Raw genomic sequence first — 16,837 nt, 5'->3', positions numbered from 1 at the left:
GAATGAATATTTCTGACGGTCCCTGTACCATCAAGCATTAAGCTGCATCCACATCAAACGGCGCTATACCTGTGAAACTCCACAAGACATCATGCAAGCTCTCTTTTATCGATGTACAATAAACATTCAGCTATCTCAAAAAACATGTCACATTTTTGTGTTATTACAATTTCTTAAGTGCAAAATCAACCATGTCTTTTCGTAGCTGTTCTTTGAAAAAGGTCACCATAGTGTCACCTCCATCAGACAAACTCGAGTAAAGTGAAAAAAGAACAAGCATTGATTATCTTTATCTGCAGCTACCGCAAAGTAGCAATATTGAGCAGTCTTAGATCAATTTCTATGCTCTTCGGCGTATCTGCGGTAAGCGTCGATGATGGAGCTGTTCCATGGCATCCAGGGAGCTGGATCCGTTATAAATTCGGTCACTGTCCCTATCGCCCGCTCCAGATATTTCCTAGAGCTATCTTCCAGTTTGTTCGTCTCTTCTTCAGTCAAACGCCTTTTCATAAACCCTTTGAATGCTTCAACCAGTGGACCGATAACGGGTGTGAGCACGTACACGTCGTACTCTAGTGGTATTGTGAAATTAAGCTGGTAGTCTTCAATTTCGATGGCCTTGTTTTTCCTGAAAAAAACAGAAAAAATTCAATCCATAAGCATTTCCATTCAACACCTCCCCTGTAGCACCACTCTCGTAGCAGGTACAATAAAAGTCTTCGTAAAACCACAAGCTTCGACTGACGCGTAGTTTGAAGGTTGTAGGTTCAGATTTCCGGAAATGGTGAATCTTTGCTGGCTTCAGTTAATTTAAACATACCACACAACAACAATTGAATCCCTCAATTTTTTTAGAAGTAATTTTCCCTTCGGGTCATTTGGTTGTGCCTAACATATAAAGAAGCCGTGCGTGCGTGTGCGTGTGCGTGCGTGCGTGCGTGCGTGTGCGTGTGTGTGTGTGTGTGTGTGTGTGTGTGTGTGTGTGCGCGCGCTCGCATCATGTGCGCTGTCCTTCAACACGACCTTGTATTGTGCGTGCGAGTGTGACAGACGTTCATGCCACGTAAATGTCGTGTGTCGTTGTGCAACTCGAATGCGAGAACAGACGCTACAGTGGAGTACCACATATTCTGCGTTGACGTGCACTGCTTGGAAGCATAATAGTCGCATAAGATTACTTGTAAATGCAAAGAATTTCATAGCGAACTTCGGCGACATTGAGCTATCTATCTATCTATCTATCTACCTATCTATCTATCTATCTATCTATCTGTCTATCTGTCTATCAATCTTTATATCTATCTAGCCACCTACGACTTTTTCGTCCTCCTGAACGTTTGGATAATGGTATCAAACCAAAATCGATATGTCATACTATGATTGTATGACGAGCCCAAGCGACTTGTCGTAACATGAAAACGATGACATGTATGTGATGCATGTTTTGAAATACATTTCATGGTCTTGCTGCTCTAGCAGTGCTTTCGTTCACATGGCATGCAGCAAAACTGGTATGGCATGACATGACTTCATGGCGATCACAAGGGACTGATTGTTACGTAGAAATAATGACATTGTTGTCATGTAAGAACATGACTACATGCCACGCTCATGAAGCGCTCGCGGTGGTTTTCTTAGTTTCGCATATGCCAAGTTTGGTATTACATCACGTAAATAAATGACGGAGGTATTTGACTGGGGAAAAGACGAAAATCATGGCATGCGTGTCATGTAACAACATGAGTACATGCCGCTTTTATGATGTGCTCACGGCCGTTTCACTAGCTTCAAACATTCTAAATTTGGTAGTACTTGACGGGAACAGAGGACGAAGGAAAATGACGCATCCAAACATAATAATCTTGACATGCGTCGCTAGTTCCACATATACTTGACTGCATGCCACACTCATGATGGTCTCGCGGCCGTTCCGTTAGCTTCACATTCATCAAATTTTCTAATATGGGTTGTGTATGAATGGCGAAGGTATGTAACTGGTGCAAACACGATAATTATGACGTGCGTGTCATGTAACGACATGCCTACATGCCGTGCTCATGATGCGCTCGTGGACGTTATGCTAGCTTTACATATTTCGAATTTGGTGTTACTTCATGCTAATGAATGGTGAAGGTAAAAACACATTCAAACTTGATAAGTACAATATGCATGTCATGTAAAACATGACAACATTCTACGCTCATAGCGTGCTCACAGCCTTTTCGCTAGCTCAACATATACCAAATTTGGTAGGACGTGACGATAATAGATGACGAAGGTAAATGACGCATCTAAACATGATAATTTTTGGCATGCGTGTCATCTAAAACATGACTACATGCTACGCTCACAGCACGCTCATGGCCGTTTTGATATCGCTATATATACCAAATTTGATATCACGTGACGTGAATAGACGGCGACGGTAAATGACACGTTAAAATAGAACATTCGTGACGTTAAAGTTATGTGCGGCATAATTTACGTCTGCCTCGTAACGCTGTGCTGATTTTAAGTGGCATAACCTTCCTCATTCGTGCTTCGCATATCATCTATTCTAATTAAACGTGGGATCTACCAGTTTTTTTTTTTTCAGAAACGACCTCTAAAACCGCCGTGCGCCGCTGCTTCCAAATGACAGCACTAAATATTTGCGTCAACCATTCTAGTAAACGTGCGAGCAAGTGAAAAAAGAAAGTATGAAAAAGCGTGAAGTACTTAACCTCACCTTTTGCACCCGTAGATGTGATTGTGGCAATTTGTCAGGATCTCCCCAGTTTAAAAGGAAATGAAAATAAAAGTAAACTACACTCACTCTTTCACCTTGAGGACCACATCAACTCCCATTATTCTAACGTCCATTCGTAACCGCACAGATGGACTCTCTATGGTGGCGTACAACTGGACCCTAATATTCTCCATAGCGAGGGCGACGCGGGCTCTGATGCCGCATCGATCGGTGACAGCGTAATTGTCTCCTCCTCGGCGAAGGAAGCCCAGACCGTCCACAGTCACGTTTGTTATGTGGACGTGCCAGCCATTCCATGTGACATCATCCACGTCAGTGAGCACAAGTGGGTCGAGATTCGACGCCATCGTCATGCGCTTGATGCTGTAGTCAAATATTCCCCACTTGCTGGGATCTTGCCAGGGGCCCAAGGGATTGTTAGACGGAGACGGAGGTAAGATGAACACAGGAATGAAGCTGGGGTCTTCTCGTGGTTTTTTAATATCTGAAAACAGCAAATAGTAAATATGAGTGCACTGCCCGTTTCAGGCAGAGACGCAGATTTGGGCTTACATTAGCAGGCTGTTGTGTTAGGAGGTCAAATTGAAGAACCCCGGTGGCATGAATATTTCTGAACAGTGATATTTATAGTAGGTTTGTCACAGACTGTGGCCACTCTGGCGTGGTCGTGTGCTTTTAAATTCTTAATTGTGCCAGGCAGGCGCTAATACCTTTTAACACAATTGAAAGCTAGGCCAGTTGTTCATACTGCTTCAACATATACAAACTCAGCGCAATGATTAGGGATACATAGAGCAAAAAAATGCCCCTGTATCTGTATGTTGCACAGCAAATGTCGTCTAAATACGATAGTCTTGCGAGTGGAAAGAGTAAACAAAACGTTTATTTGATGTTCTGCGCGAGAAAATCGGTTAATTGTATTCTGTGAGCGCTGCGTCAGAGAGTCTCGATCCGTGCAGCGAAAGCGAAAGAGCGCCGCGAGGCACGTTATACACGAGTGCCATCTGGCAGTTATCTTCGAAAATGAAGGAAGGAGTGCGCGCCCGCGAAGAAAGATGTGTGCCTGTCTCGGAGGCGATAAAGTGTAGAACACAAAGCAATGGGCAGGTTTAATCACCGTGCCGTTTTACGAAAGCGTTGGAAACACCTGCCTTTTTGAGAATCACGTCGCACTGTCAGCGCAGCGTGATAAACGCTATGGTCCTTAGAATTACTTGTGTGTGCCTTCTCTAGTATGAAGACACTCATGCGAAACATCGACGTGTTGTTACGGTGTCTCAGCTATGCACAATAATTGCTTTTAATTGACAATCGCACAAATAATAACGCTGAAACTTTATCAATATTGGTGGGCACTGCGGATGGGGTTGGCCGTTTGGCATATCGTTTGTAGCCGTTTTGAGTACGATTACCATGAACAAACAGACAAATGTACAGACATACAGAAAGACAACAGACAGACCAAAGTTTTGGCGTCGAAGGTCCCCAAGAAAGACTATCGTATTTAAAAAGGGGAGGGGAAGGGAGTGCGAAGAACAAACCACAGCGTGATAGTTTGTCCTCCAATACTTTCTCTCTGCGTCGTGTTTGCTCTTGGCTGGAATATGTTCGTAAGCTCACAGTCTTCGTTCGTCAAGGCCAATTGCGTGACAATACCACATGCCACAGCGACAATTACTGGTGCACGTAGCAGGGAACTCTTGAAGCACTGCGCTGGTATAATTAAAAGAGCACCTGAAAAATAATGTTGTCAAAATGCACTGCTGTAAACGCTCATTATCGTGGGCTTCCCAGGGCCGGGAAAATGTAACAATGAGCTGACTGCCAAATTACTGAAAGTGTCAAGGCAACAACTAAAGAAATGTACATTGCATTAAAGCCCACTTTCTTTTTTTCAATACGCACATTCTGTACTTATTTCGCATTGAGACAGTGTGACAGCCAAGATTCCGTCATTCGGGGCTTCGTTCACAATGTGATCATGGTGCCAGACAATCGTGCCTGACTAACCGAAACATGATGCCCCCCACTCTTTTCATGCGTACTGCCAACACCACGACGCACATATGATGTTTTTGCGCAGCTGAAATGGCTTTGAAATAAGAGTTCATTCGTCACGTTGTAGAAACAAGACTTTTTTTTTCAGCATACCGATCACGACTGAGAGCTCTTCAGTTTCAACGAATTCCACGATGTTTTAAATTTTGTGACGTTTAGTGCGCATTTCATCAAGTTTTAATGAGGCAACTAAGTGCCGGATCCGCCTGTGGGCAAAGTCACGGCGAAGTTAGCGATGTGGACAGGGGCATCTTATTTCAGATGTCTGCGAAAGGCATTTTTGCGCGCTAGTGTCTCACATTTGCAGTGCGGTGCACTTGGTGTACCTCTGGTACTGTAAAAATTAACAAACAAATGTGTGACCAAGCGTCATAGAATTAAATACCAGTATGATCGATTGATTGATTGACCGAATAATTGAATAATTGATTGATTCAGATAAGTTCCCTGGTTTAAACGCTAAAATATGCATCGACCAATAAAGAACACACTTTACTTGACGTTTAGAAACCCCTTCCCCCCCCCCTAATGGAAGCTTTGTGGACAATCATTACTGTGCGAAACTATTTCAACAATGTTCCTGTATCCAAAAGAGGTGTAGGTAAAACATCAAGCCGAAAAGTGGGTTCTTTCTTGGTTGGTGTGTCCATTCGCATTTACAATGTGCGTGACCGGGCGACACGACTTGGTGTCAAACTTTGCATTTGAATAACTTTCATGACAACTACACTTATGCCATTCAAGAGTGCATGTGCTGTCGGGGACCAGAAAATACGTCTGAATAATACGATTTTCAGAATTGACGGGTATAGAAGTAAAGAATGGACTTTTAATGTGAAAAGCTTAACATTCTTAACTGGGTGTAAATGGTTTATTCTTTCTCTGAACCTTATTCTTTATTTCCATTGTAATCTTTTTATGCAATGGCAGGGGCCAAGCAAAAAGCTGCTCTAGGCAGCTTGAGGAGCTCTTCGCCTCCGTTCTCCAAGGTGGCCGCAGGGGGCGGAAGCGGCAAAAGACGTGCTTTGGTTATTATTTATATAATATCAACGACAATTAACAATTACAAAACACAAGCAAAATGAATAAATGCTACGTATTGTACAGTGCTTAAATATTGGGGCGCGTGAACGAACAATCTCTTCCATACTATACGAACTGCCATACGCTGAAGCACGCTATTCACAAAGCCAGTGGTAATTCATAAAAATAAAAAATCACTGCTTTGCCACAAAGGCGAAGCAATGAACGTGATAGCAACAAACTGGAAGGTCCCGCGCAGAATGACAAGCAGATCGAAATGTGCCCCACGTTTCTCAAGCTCAAATGACGCACGAAACGTAAAGATACCGATGAACACCAATAAGCTTCGTAGTTGTTACTTCGCAGTGTCTGAAAAGCGCGTCCTTATCGCAAAAGGAGTTAGTGCCACTTGCAGTAACCTTTGTGTGCCCCGTAACTACAGCGGAATCGTTCCAGTTCAAGCCCAACACCAGCCAGGACGTATGAGCCTCCCCACTGGGAGATAGGGGCGCGCGAGAGATCGTCCACTCTTTTCCTCTCCGCGGGCCAAAGTAAGCGTGAGAAATGAGAGCCGGCACGCGCTCATCGCGCCATCTTGCTGATAATTCTGAAAACACTATATTTCTCCCCCGATATGCCTGCTAAGAGCGGTAAGTTGTACATACAAATAGCTTGCCGTTTGAACGTGGAAGAAGGTATCCCTCGATGGCTCAGTGATTAACACCTCGCGGTCGCGACGCGGAGGTCCACGCACTGAAGTATATTTTATTTGTTTGTTTCTTAGGTTTCCATATATATAGATTCGTATATGTATACGGTGTTTGATATTGACGCCGATGCCGGCGGTGAAATCCAGCCGAGAGTGTCCTTATAATTACTATCGCCTCAAAAACACTGACAGAGTGACTCGATTAGTGAAGGTAGTTGACACCGGATATATGTCTGGTGTATTAAAACCAGAATTTTCAAGTGAAACTGCGCAATACATGCAATACATTTCCTTCAACATTTCCTTGCCATTACTTGTTGGTGATTGAGATACACACCGTACTTTACTGTGACTGGTGGCATAGATAGCTGTGTTTTATTGTTGGCAGGCTGTTTCGTTAAATAAGCTAATTTTTAATTTATATTGTAGCATCATACATAAAGTAGGAAACTATTATGGAAGTAAATAATAATGGAAATGCTATACTGCCTGAATAGGTTCTCAGTTTGATGTATAAAAGTGACATAAAACTGAGATATTTATAACTGACACTCTCATCACCTAGTAAAAGGCGTTTTCACACATTAAAACACCCATATAATAGAAGAACAAGAAAACGAAGCATGCATAACTCAGGGATAATGTAATTACATCAGTATAGAAGGCGCACATACACAGTAAACCAGGCACGCAATATAGCAAATTAAAGCTCCAACTGTACAGAGCCCTTGTGCTGCGCATCATAAATGGATAACTTTAAATATGTGGCCATGTGGCTATATGTCACGTTTAATTTCCATTGTGGGCAACGGGCGTATTGCTGCTCTGCAAATTGAATATTGCACATTCGCACAATACGCGTAAATTTGCAGCGTATGCTACAAATATTCTTAGAGCAGACAGACTTGTTAATTTTTCGAGTTACTTATGTTTCAAAGGAAGATATATTTTTTACCTCAATATGTTTTAAAGTTATGTATAGAAGGAGGTGAGCCTTCACTAACGGCACAAGACTACCTTATCCAGCACATGAGACATTAGCCGTATGTGGCTCTTCCTCCTGATGTGTCCCATCAGTAGACATATTGCTAGCGTTATCGTTCGGATAGTTGTATCGCTGCGCGTAGGTGACGGCGCGCACATTACTATATTAGAACACGTGGTCGAAATACACTAATGAAAGTAAAAACAGAATATCCTTTCAAGCAAACTATTTTGTGCTAGATGTAAGACTGTTGTTATAGCAGAAATGGCTTTCTAGGAGGAAAGTAAGAAGAAATAGGCAACCTATGCTTCTTGTATATTTCAGTAATAATGGTCACCTTTTGACAGTGGAACGACTCATGCGCAATAAAAAAAGCTAGCTGTGCCAACAAGGCTACCTACACAACGCCAATAACGATAAAGAAACGTTAAGCGCAAAAGGCGAACACCGTGGACACGCTGTGACAAGAACACCAAGCTGGGCCTTTCTGCTACTGCTGCTGCTGAACATCTATTGAGTGCAGTAAGCCAACTAGCCTACTTTAATGTCTGACGAAATTCTCTTTCTTTAAATCTGTAATAGCTCTCCTATGCTTTGAAAACGCCACCACTTTAGTAGACACGGCTTGTAAAAGTAAGGATGAATTCTGCAGTTCTTCAAAACTTCACGATTACTGTTCTCGTTTTTAAAGCAATATGCGACACAGCTTGTGACAACTATATGAAGTCTCCGTTATATAATAATATCTGGCCCAACACTTTTTAAGAGTAAGTTTTTACACGTTTATATTAGTCACCACCAGTGTGTATCATGCATTTTTATAGTCATCTATACATAATGACTTTAGGTGAATACCCAACTCTTGTCTTCATCACTCTCCTGTTTCTTTGTTACTTGATAGCTTTTCAAAGAAGAGGAAAGTGGCATAATTCACCTCCGATCTTCGTTCCATTTCTCGCAAAAAGCTCCACTTTGCCCAAGAACTGGTTCACAACATCGACAATTACTTCTCCCATATTTTCGTTGATTGCCTTCGCGATGCGACTTTCGGCGAGCCAGTTGAGAAAGTCGAACACCAGGCTGCTTCCATCCAGTTGGTAAGCCCTGAATCTCACCGGGGCAGACCAAAACCACAGCTCAGCGAGCTTCAGTTTATTCGGTGCTGGCCTGGAAAAGCAGGAGGGCAACAGTGTTGATACAGAGGTTCATCTTTTTAGTGACAAGGCACGGGATGACACAATGATTAGCAATGGTGTTTCTCAAAAAAAAAAACCTGGTTTATCCCTCGTCCCATACTTACGTGCAACAATAAAGTGAACCGCCGGCAATGAAATATGTAGCTCACTAAGATTCACTCGAGAAATATGTCTTGCGCTTGCGGCTGACTCGGCTTTAGGCTCAACAATATCATTCTGAACCGACCTCATTCAGACTAAGCTTCACTAAAATTTTCTTCGACCATACTCACTCGAACTCAAATTCACCAAAATATTTTTCATCCGAGCTCACACAGGCTCCCAGCTCCAAGTCTGAGAGAATTTGGGTAAGTCGACTCATGAGCGAGTTTTTCCACTAGTCAAATCTCTTCTCGGGAATACATTTGATTGTTTATTCTACATGTATCTATGAGATCTTGCGCAAAATATATCAATGTTTGGCAGCTATTCTTATCAAGATCCGGCTACACTCCATATCATCACTGTGTTAATGTGCAGAGACGTTCGGTAAGACACAGTGAAATGTACTTCGCAGCGCTGTGCTAACAGTGTTTTGAGCTTAGTGTCGGCAACTAGAGCACCTTGTCTGCATTTCTATGGTGATTTACGCCCTCCATAGCCTAGTTAGTGCACGATGCCAGCCTAACATTTCAACTACATATAAGTAGGGTGTAATCTGCCACTCTATTGGGCGCTAGCCTTCGGGGACAGCCGTGCTCTGCATGACGCAGTATGTCTTTTAATAATAAATTCGAAGCTTTTTTCAGCGAACTTCGGTGACATTGAGCGTATTTATCTATCTAGCCACCAACGACTTTTACCTCTCCTGGCCGTTTCGATAATGGTATCGATACCAAAGTTGGTATAACATAACATGACTGTATGAAAAACATATCTACTTAGTCATAACATTCAAAACATGACATGGATGTCATGAAGATTATGATATGTATTTCTTGGTGCTGCAGCTCTGGCGGTGGTTTCGTTAACATGACATCTTGCAAAACGGGTATGGTATGGCATGAGTGCATGGCGGACATGCGTGACATGCGTGTAATGTAACAACATGACTACATGTGACGCTCACGCTGCGCTCGCGGCCGTTTCGCTAGCGTTACATATACTATTACAGTACGTGAATGGTTGACGAAGTTATGTGACTGGACCAACAATGATAATCATGAGATGCGTGTCATGTAACAACATGACTACATTCCACGCTAATGATATGCTGGCGGCCGTTTCGCTAGCTTCACTTAACCAAATTTTGTATTACAATACGTGAACGGATGATGAAGGTATGTGACTAGTAAAGACATTAAAAACGTGAGATGTGTGTCATGTAGCAACATGACTACATGCTACGCTCATGATGCGCTCGTGGTAGTTGCGCTTGCTTCACATGTACCAAACTCGGTATTACGCAGAGCGAACGGACGACATAGGTGAATGGCATATCCAAACATGATAATCACGACATGCGTGTCATGTAGCAACATGACTACATGCCACAAAGATGATACGCTCGTGGCCGTTTCACCAGCTTCACATATGCCAAATTTGGTATTACGTGGCGTCAATGGATGACGAAGGTATGTGACTGGTAAAAGCATGATAATGATGAGATGCGTGTCATGTGATAACATGACTACATGCCACAGTAAAGACGCCAATACTTTTCGACGTGACGTGGTGCGCGTGCTCACTGGCGTTCATTTTGTCGCGTCACGCCAGCGTCACCACGCCAGGCGCCGGTCCTGCCATATATTTGCAGGCGCGCGCCGCCCTGTGTCGCTTTGACGCATGCGCGTTTCAGCGTGTCCGCCGTCCCTCCGTTACGAAAAGAGGAACACGCAGTGTTGTTTAGGTAACGCATCGACGCGAAATGCAGCATGTCGCATTTCGCGCCGGTTGTCGTCGATCCGCGCCGACGGACGCTGGTCGCGCCGGTCGAGCCTGGCGTCAGACTATAGAGTGCTCGCGCTTTGCTAACGTAGCGTCGCTGTGCCCAGCATGCGCGTGCGTCAACGCTACATTGGAGTATATTGGGTCCTTCATGATGCACTCACAGCCATTTTTCTGTCTCCACATATACCAAACTTAGTGTTACGGGACGTCAATTGATGACAAAATATATGACTGGTGCAAACATGAGAATACTGTTACGCGTGTCATGTAAGAATATGACAAAATACCACGCGTATAGCGTGCTCGCGGCCTTTTCGCTAGCTCCACATATACTAAATTTGGTATCACGTGACGTGAATAGATGACGAGGGTAGAGACACATCCAAACATGATAATCATGACACAAACGTCATGTGCGGCATCATTTGCCTCCACCTAGTAACGTTGTGCTGATTTTCAAGTGACATAATAACATTTCTCATTCCTGCTTCGCATACCATCGATTCCCACTGTACATGGGATCTGCCATTTTTTTATTTGTCCCTATTATGCTTCTGTGCTGCCTATCATACAATATAAATTTTATTGCGCTGCCGAAATATTGAGTATTGTCTTCTTGCCCTAGCGTCAACAAAAAAATCTGTATTTCGGTGCAGTTAGTGTAAGCAGAATTTTGTGCACTCTGATTTTCTGTTTGCAACATTGCAATTACTGCTATATAAGTGCTTGGCCTGAGATTTTTTACGCTGCTGATTGGCCTTTGCAGACGTTCGCGCATACTTTGTGGCATATGTCACAAGTATTATGAAATTGTCAAAATTTCATGACATGGTGCCGCTAAGGTTTTCCTTTCACACCTTGACATTTAGCACTTCTTTTTGTTGGGATGGCGCCTAATGCATAGTATGATGTTCTTAAACGGCTAAGTGGCATAAACTTTAAATTATATTGGCAAATGGATGGTGCAAATTACACTTAGCGCAAATCACACTTACACATAACCACACCAACATCCACTCACTCACTACAGTTCTTACAAGCGTCGAAAGGCGAAAAACTTGTGTAGATATGGTCGGCATGCCTACAATCATTGAATTCTCGGACATGCATGTCTACTCAGTAAAGGAGCAAGAGGCACGTGCAAAAGGTATGATGGCGTGAGGAGCCACGGAAAGCTACCCGATGATATGCACCCCTGCCACGTCCGCGCACGCAATTGGTGGTGGGAGGGCTCGTGGCGCATGACCCGCGCCATGTTAAAAAGCCCGATAAGATGAGATAGATTTGTGCTACGGATGGCAAAACGAAGAAGGTCTTAGTAGACATCGTACTTCCCGCGACGACAGCGCCCATAACATAGATTTGAAGGTAGCGGCATGAAGGTGTTAGAAAGCAGCCGTCTCTCTCGGTAAATTACGGGAGATGCTCTCCGGACACCTCGTAACAGCACTTTCCGGGATGTCTGCCACTCTTTCTTTCTTCACAAGATAGCTGCAAACCGCCACTTGACAGTCCAGGGAGTGCACATCGTGGGTAAGCCCTAACCTGCTAAGGCCCACGACGACCGTAGTACGAGGCGGAAACAAGCGGCACACTTAAATAAACGACGACCAATGGCCACCGTACGACCACTTCAAGGACTACAACGACGGCACACTTCGTCATAGCGGCAATCGCACATCACGAACAGTAACATAGTGAATACGCGCAACCATTTGAATAGCCACTGAGCATAGTGGCTATAGACTTGCTTGGGGCTAAAAAAAAACTTAAGCTGGATTTGAGCTAGTTCTTGCTTTTATTATTATGAATATGCTTCTTATTTAGTTACATTTTGAGTGCCCGCAGACTTTTTGGCGATATTATTGTTCCATAAAGATTACTTATACTACCACGGTCACCCTTCTCTCTCAATCCATCCTTTGCAAGCTCTCCCGAGATGATCATGACAGCGAGGTACTCGCATGCCTGCGAATACGGCATGAATAGCAGACGACATAAAGGCCCATCGACGCTAAGAAGTTTTCTCCACATTACGCTAGGTGCCGACACCATTCAATCTCGACGGCTTTACCATCGTTTGGCTTACGTTGACACCTGGTGGTACTTACAATATTCGTTTACCACTATTCCTCGGCACATGTTTATGCCGACCACTAACGCCAAACATTATGATTTAGCCCTTCCGCTAGCTGCATTAGTTGAGCACATCTGGGCACGGCATTGCTACATCCCGCGAAGGACATGGCATCAAGTATGGCGTAACACTCGTTATGAGAACACTCTATATGAGAACAGTGACAGTGTAGTCATATCAGGAGAGAACGCTGAGGATGCGCTCCCCAATATTTAAGGTTGACTACACCTCGCTGTTGCTTGCACATTGTGTAAAGCCCTAGTTGACTGAAAGTTTGTGTGTACGGCTACCTAATCATCCAAAGCTACGAAGCTTTTGGGACAAAGCATCTTAAAGTCGAGGCTTGCCTGCTGTTGGCGTTAATGCAGTGTGCCATAGCTGTCGCTGACTTTGACGAAGGTGCTGATGAGGGTGAAGAAAAAGAATGTCCCAGACCACACTTTCTCTTTCTGCAATCACGGCACAACACATGCAAGATACCCACTATACTTCATGATGATGATGATGATAATGATGATGATGATGATGATGAAGAGGATCACGGACATCGGCTGGCTTGTGCAGTATATGACGATGCGTTTCGTATGACTGGAAACAGACAACCACCAGGAGAACGTGCCAAGACCTCATCTTCGCCATCTTGATGCTAAATTTCATACGACAAAGCAATAACATTGCAGAAAAAAACAAAATTCACAACTCAGCAAAGCATGCTACTTATGACCTCAAAAGCCATCACTCTACACTTCTTTGTCATTCACATGCGTGTGCAGTCAATGTCACCGCTGACTTACGGTAAGTTTGAACGAACCCATTACTTCACCCACTCATCGTTATTCACTTCGTCGATAGGACGTGTGTTTTTCTGTTGGTTTTTTTTGTTGCGCGCATTTTATCTACGTATTTTCGTGACACAAACACGTCTTTGAAGCCTTGGTTGATAAACCACCTTCTTGTTAGAAATAACGTACGCATTTTGTCTGCATTACCATAGCGGCATCACAAAATGTGTGGACGTCTGCTTAACTTGCTAAATAGCATATCTTGCTCCATAACGAAAGTGGCATACAAGAGTGAGAAAACAGGACTAAAATGGCTGACAGACGATTTCATCCATATGATAACGTGCCTAACGATTACGCCCTAAAATCTTTCCTGAAGTCCCGTGGGACTCATACCCACGTACCGTGGCCCGCGGTATGTCACACGCAATTCACAGTCTATATCAAGCCAGGTACCGTGAAACCTAAAACATTCTGCATGTATGTTAAACAATGCAGATGTATGCCATTTCTTAAGGTTCGCGGTTCTAATGCATTAGTTGAATGCTTCAAAATTTTTGCAGCGACCCTTAGCCTGCAACCACGTATTGCAAAAACAACAGATCGCAATAAATGCATTACATCTGCACTTCTGCGCCAGCTTTCGAGTTCGGATAACCTGATCTCACCACGAAAATATTCCAATAGGGTGCACGGTGCCCTACACCTGTCTTTTGAACGTATCTGTTATCTGCCCTTGAAACAGGGCTATTGCGATTCGCTAGTAAAAAGTCAGAGCACAAGACATTCGATCTTCTATGATGTTGTAGAAAAAAACTTTAAAACTCTGAAGCAACCATTTTGAAAAGTTGTTTTGGCACTTTGACAAGGGTTAGTAATGGGTCCTGTAGAAAAGGTCCGTGCCAGACACCGCACTAATTCACCTCCAAGCTACGTGTTCAGTTATTTGGTCTTGTTTTTTTCTCGTGTGAGTACGAAGATACTCTCGTCTGAAATCAACGCAATGGCGCTGGCCAGGATAACGGTGGTGACTAGTGCTCAAGGCCGATCGAGAGCCGCGGACAACGAAAGGTGAAATCTTTTTATGGTTAAAAACGGCTCCACCATTTCTTTCAAGAAACCCCCGAATATCAATACTTCATAGATTGTACTCAGAAAATCGTGGGGTACCTGGAGTGTAAAATACAAACCACACTCCTCCTCATCTCAGTGTGCATTGATATATTTAGACAAACTTACTCTTCGGCGTATATGAAGAGCTCAATCCTGGGTATGTAGATGTTCACTTCTACGCGGGCGTCTACGGGTGCAGAGCGGACGGTTCCCGTGTACGTCACTGCAAGCGGCCCACCGTCAATCTTGAAGTGGGCTGTGATGCCGCTGTCAGTGGCGTTGATGTAGCTACGCTCCCATCGTTTTAGGTTCGACAGTCCGTACAGCTTTCCTTCAGAGAGACGCACATGAAAGTCAAATATTTTCGTGAATGTGCGCCGAATATCTTCCAGCGGAAAGGCTTCCAAGGATGGCATGCTCAGCACCTTCGCTAGCCCGATGTCGAAGAGGGTGTCACCATCACTGCAAGAAGGATCTGTAAAATAAAAGTGCACAAATAAGCTACTTGTGAAGGGTAGGACATCTACCTCATATAAAAAAGATGCTGGAATTCACTGAAACTGCGTGATACGCATAGGCTAGGTATATTTTGATTATTTTTCCGAAGAGCTTTGTGTTCACCGGGCATTTAATTCATCGCTCATTATTGCAGCTTAGCTAGATGCTATTGTTGATACTGAAGCAAAAACTAAACAGGCTGCTCGGCGTACTCAAAGTGCATTCAGTTTTCAAAGCGCGTCCTCATTGTCGTGATACCAAGCTCACTTCTTGGGGAAAATTGCAGTAGATTCCTTCGATTGCGTTAAAGGATTTCATTTGTTGTAGTCTAAGGAAACTGTGTCATACCGGATATTTTGGCTGAGGGCCAAATATGGTCAGTATTCTAGCCTTAATTTGTGTACAAGGCAGTTCCAGCTCTTCGCCAAGGCAGAAGGTGTGCGACTGGAAAGTATTATTCTAGAAGCTCATCACATGCCTTCCAAGGTTCATTTCGGTTCCGACACTCCAGGCAGAAGCACACCTCAGTATGTTAGACGATCTCATCAAACAAGGCAACAAAAACAAAGCATGTTCCAGCAGCTGCTGCTTTGGCACATTACATGAACCCTAAAGCCCCTTCACTTTACGAGCCCACGCTGTCAGTGTCACCGTGGGATTATTGCCAAGTGACCACGAACAAGCTCACGGGCCGTATCCGTCTAAAGGTGCAAATGTCTTAGTGTACCCTGTTCCACCCTTTATTTTCGCCATCTCAGAAACATGAACTGAGAGCATATTTTGATTCCGGATTGACATCATCTATACTGCAATCATCCACGGTGTGTCTTTATCACCCAAAACATACTCGTTTTATTTATTTATTTATTTGCATTTATTGAAGTACCCTAAAAGCCCACTAGGAGCATTATATAGGGGAAAAAACATAAACAGAACATAATTTTACAGAGAATGAACAATGGCAGGTTCATACAATGCTATATATATATGCATATATATGAGGGGCCGTAGCGTTGCATATAGTCCAGTAGATCCTCCGTGAGTGGTCACAACGTGGTTTATTTCGACGTTTCAGCCTAGAGTCTGGCCTTCATCCTGATGAAGGCCAGACTCTAGGCCGAAACGTCGAACGAAACCACGTTGTGACCACTCACGGAGAATCTATTGGACTAATATATATATATATATATATATATATATATATATATATATATATATATATATATATATATATATACATATATATTGTACAGAAATTCGTAGAATCTAGTGACAAGACAAGAACAACAACAAGAGTAAACATCAGATAAAGGAATTATGAATGAAAATAACAGGGATGCAAATACGTTAGTAATGCAGAATTAAACAAAGAAAGCTCAGTTATTGTAGCTGTCCTGGAAGGTAATTTATTCCATTACTTTATCGATAAAAGTAAAGGCGAATTTTTGAATTTTTCTGTACGGGCGAAGATAGGGTTGCCTTTGAAAGAATGATCGGTGCGACTAGAAGTACGAGGTGGTGGTAAAATATGCGTTCGGGCAAATGATGTGTTAGAGTAATACAGGGTGTCGGAGCTAACACGAAGAAGATCCAGCCCTGAGAGCGTTCAGTCTTCTAACTGACGTTTTCATTATCGTGCTGCATCCGCCGCGCGGCCT

At 43.4% G+C, this 16,837-nt stretch overlaps 1 protein-coding gene across 2 annotated transcripts in view; it reads right to left on the bottom strand.

The window, feature by feature from the left end:
- Positions 1-257: 257 nt before the first annotated feature.
- The window catches only part of LOC119178632 (uncharacterized), a 38,190-nt gene continuing 21,610 nt past the window's right edge, over positions 258-16,837 (bottom strand). Inside the window, exons 2-5 of one of the 2 annotated variants that reach the window (XM_037429852.2) lie at positions 14,808-15,156; positions 8,459-8,691; positions 2,816-3,233; positions 258-628 (exon numbers count right to left, since the gene is read on the bottom strand). In XM_037429852.2, coding sequence (XP_037285749.2) covers positions 334-628; positions 2,816-3,233; positions 8,459-8,691; positions 14,808-15,156 — 1,295 coding nt within the window. In that variant the 3' untranslated portion in view covers positions 258-333. Of the gene's footprint in view, positions 629-2,728; positions 3,234-8,458; positions 8,692-14,807; positions 15,157-16,837 lie in introns of both variants that reach the window. The other variant, XR_012888602.1, reaches the window with a different exon arrangement.

Source organism: Rhipicephalus microplus, chromosome 1 (genome assembly GCF_043290135.1).
Source record: "Rhipicephalus microplus isolate Deutch F79 chromosome 1, USDA_Rmic, whole genome shotgun sequence".
Lineage (NCBI taxonomy): Eukaryota > Metazoa > Arthropoda > Arachnida > Ixodida > Ixodidae > Rhipicephalus > Rhipicephalus microplus.
This window is presented reverse-complemented; position numbering and strand designations above follow the sequence as displayed.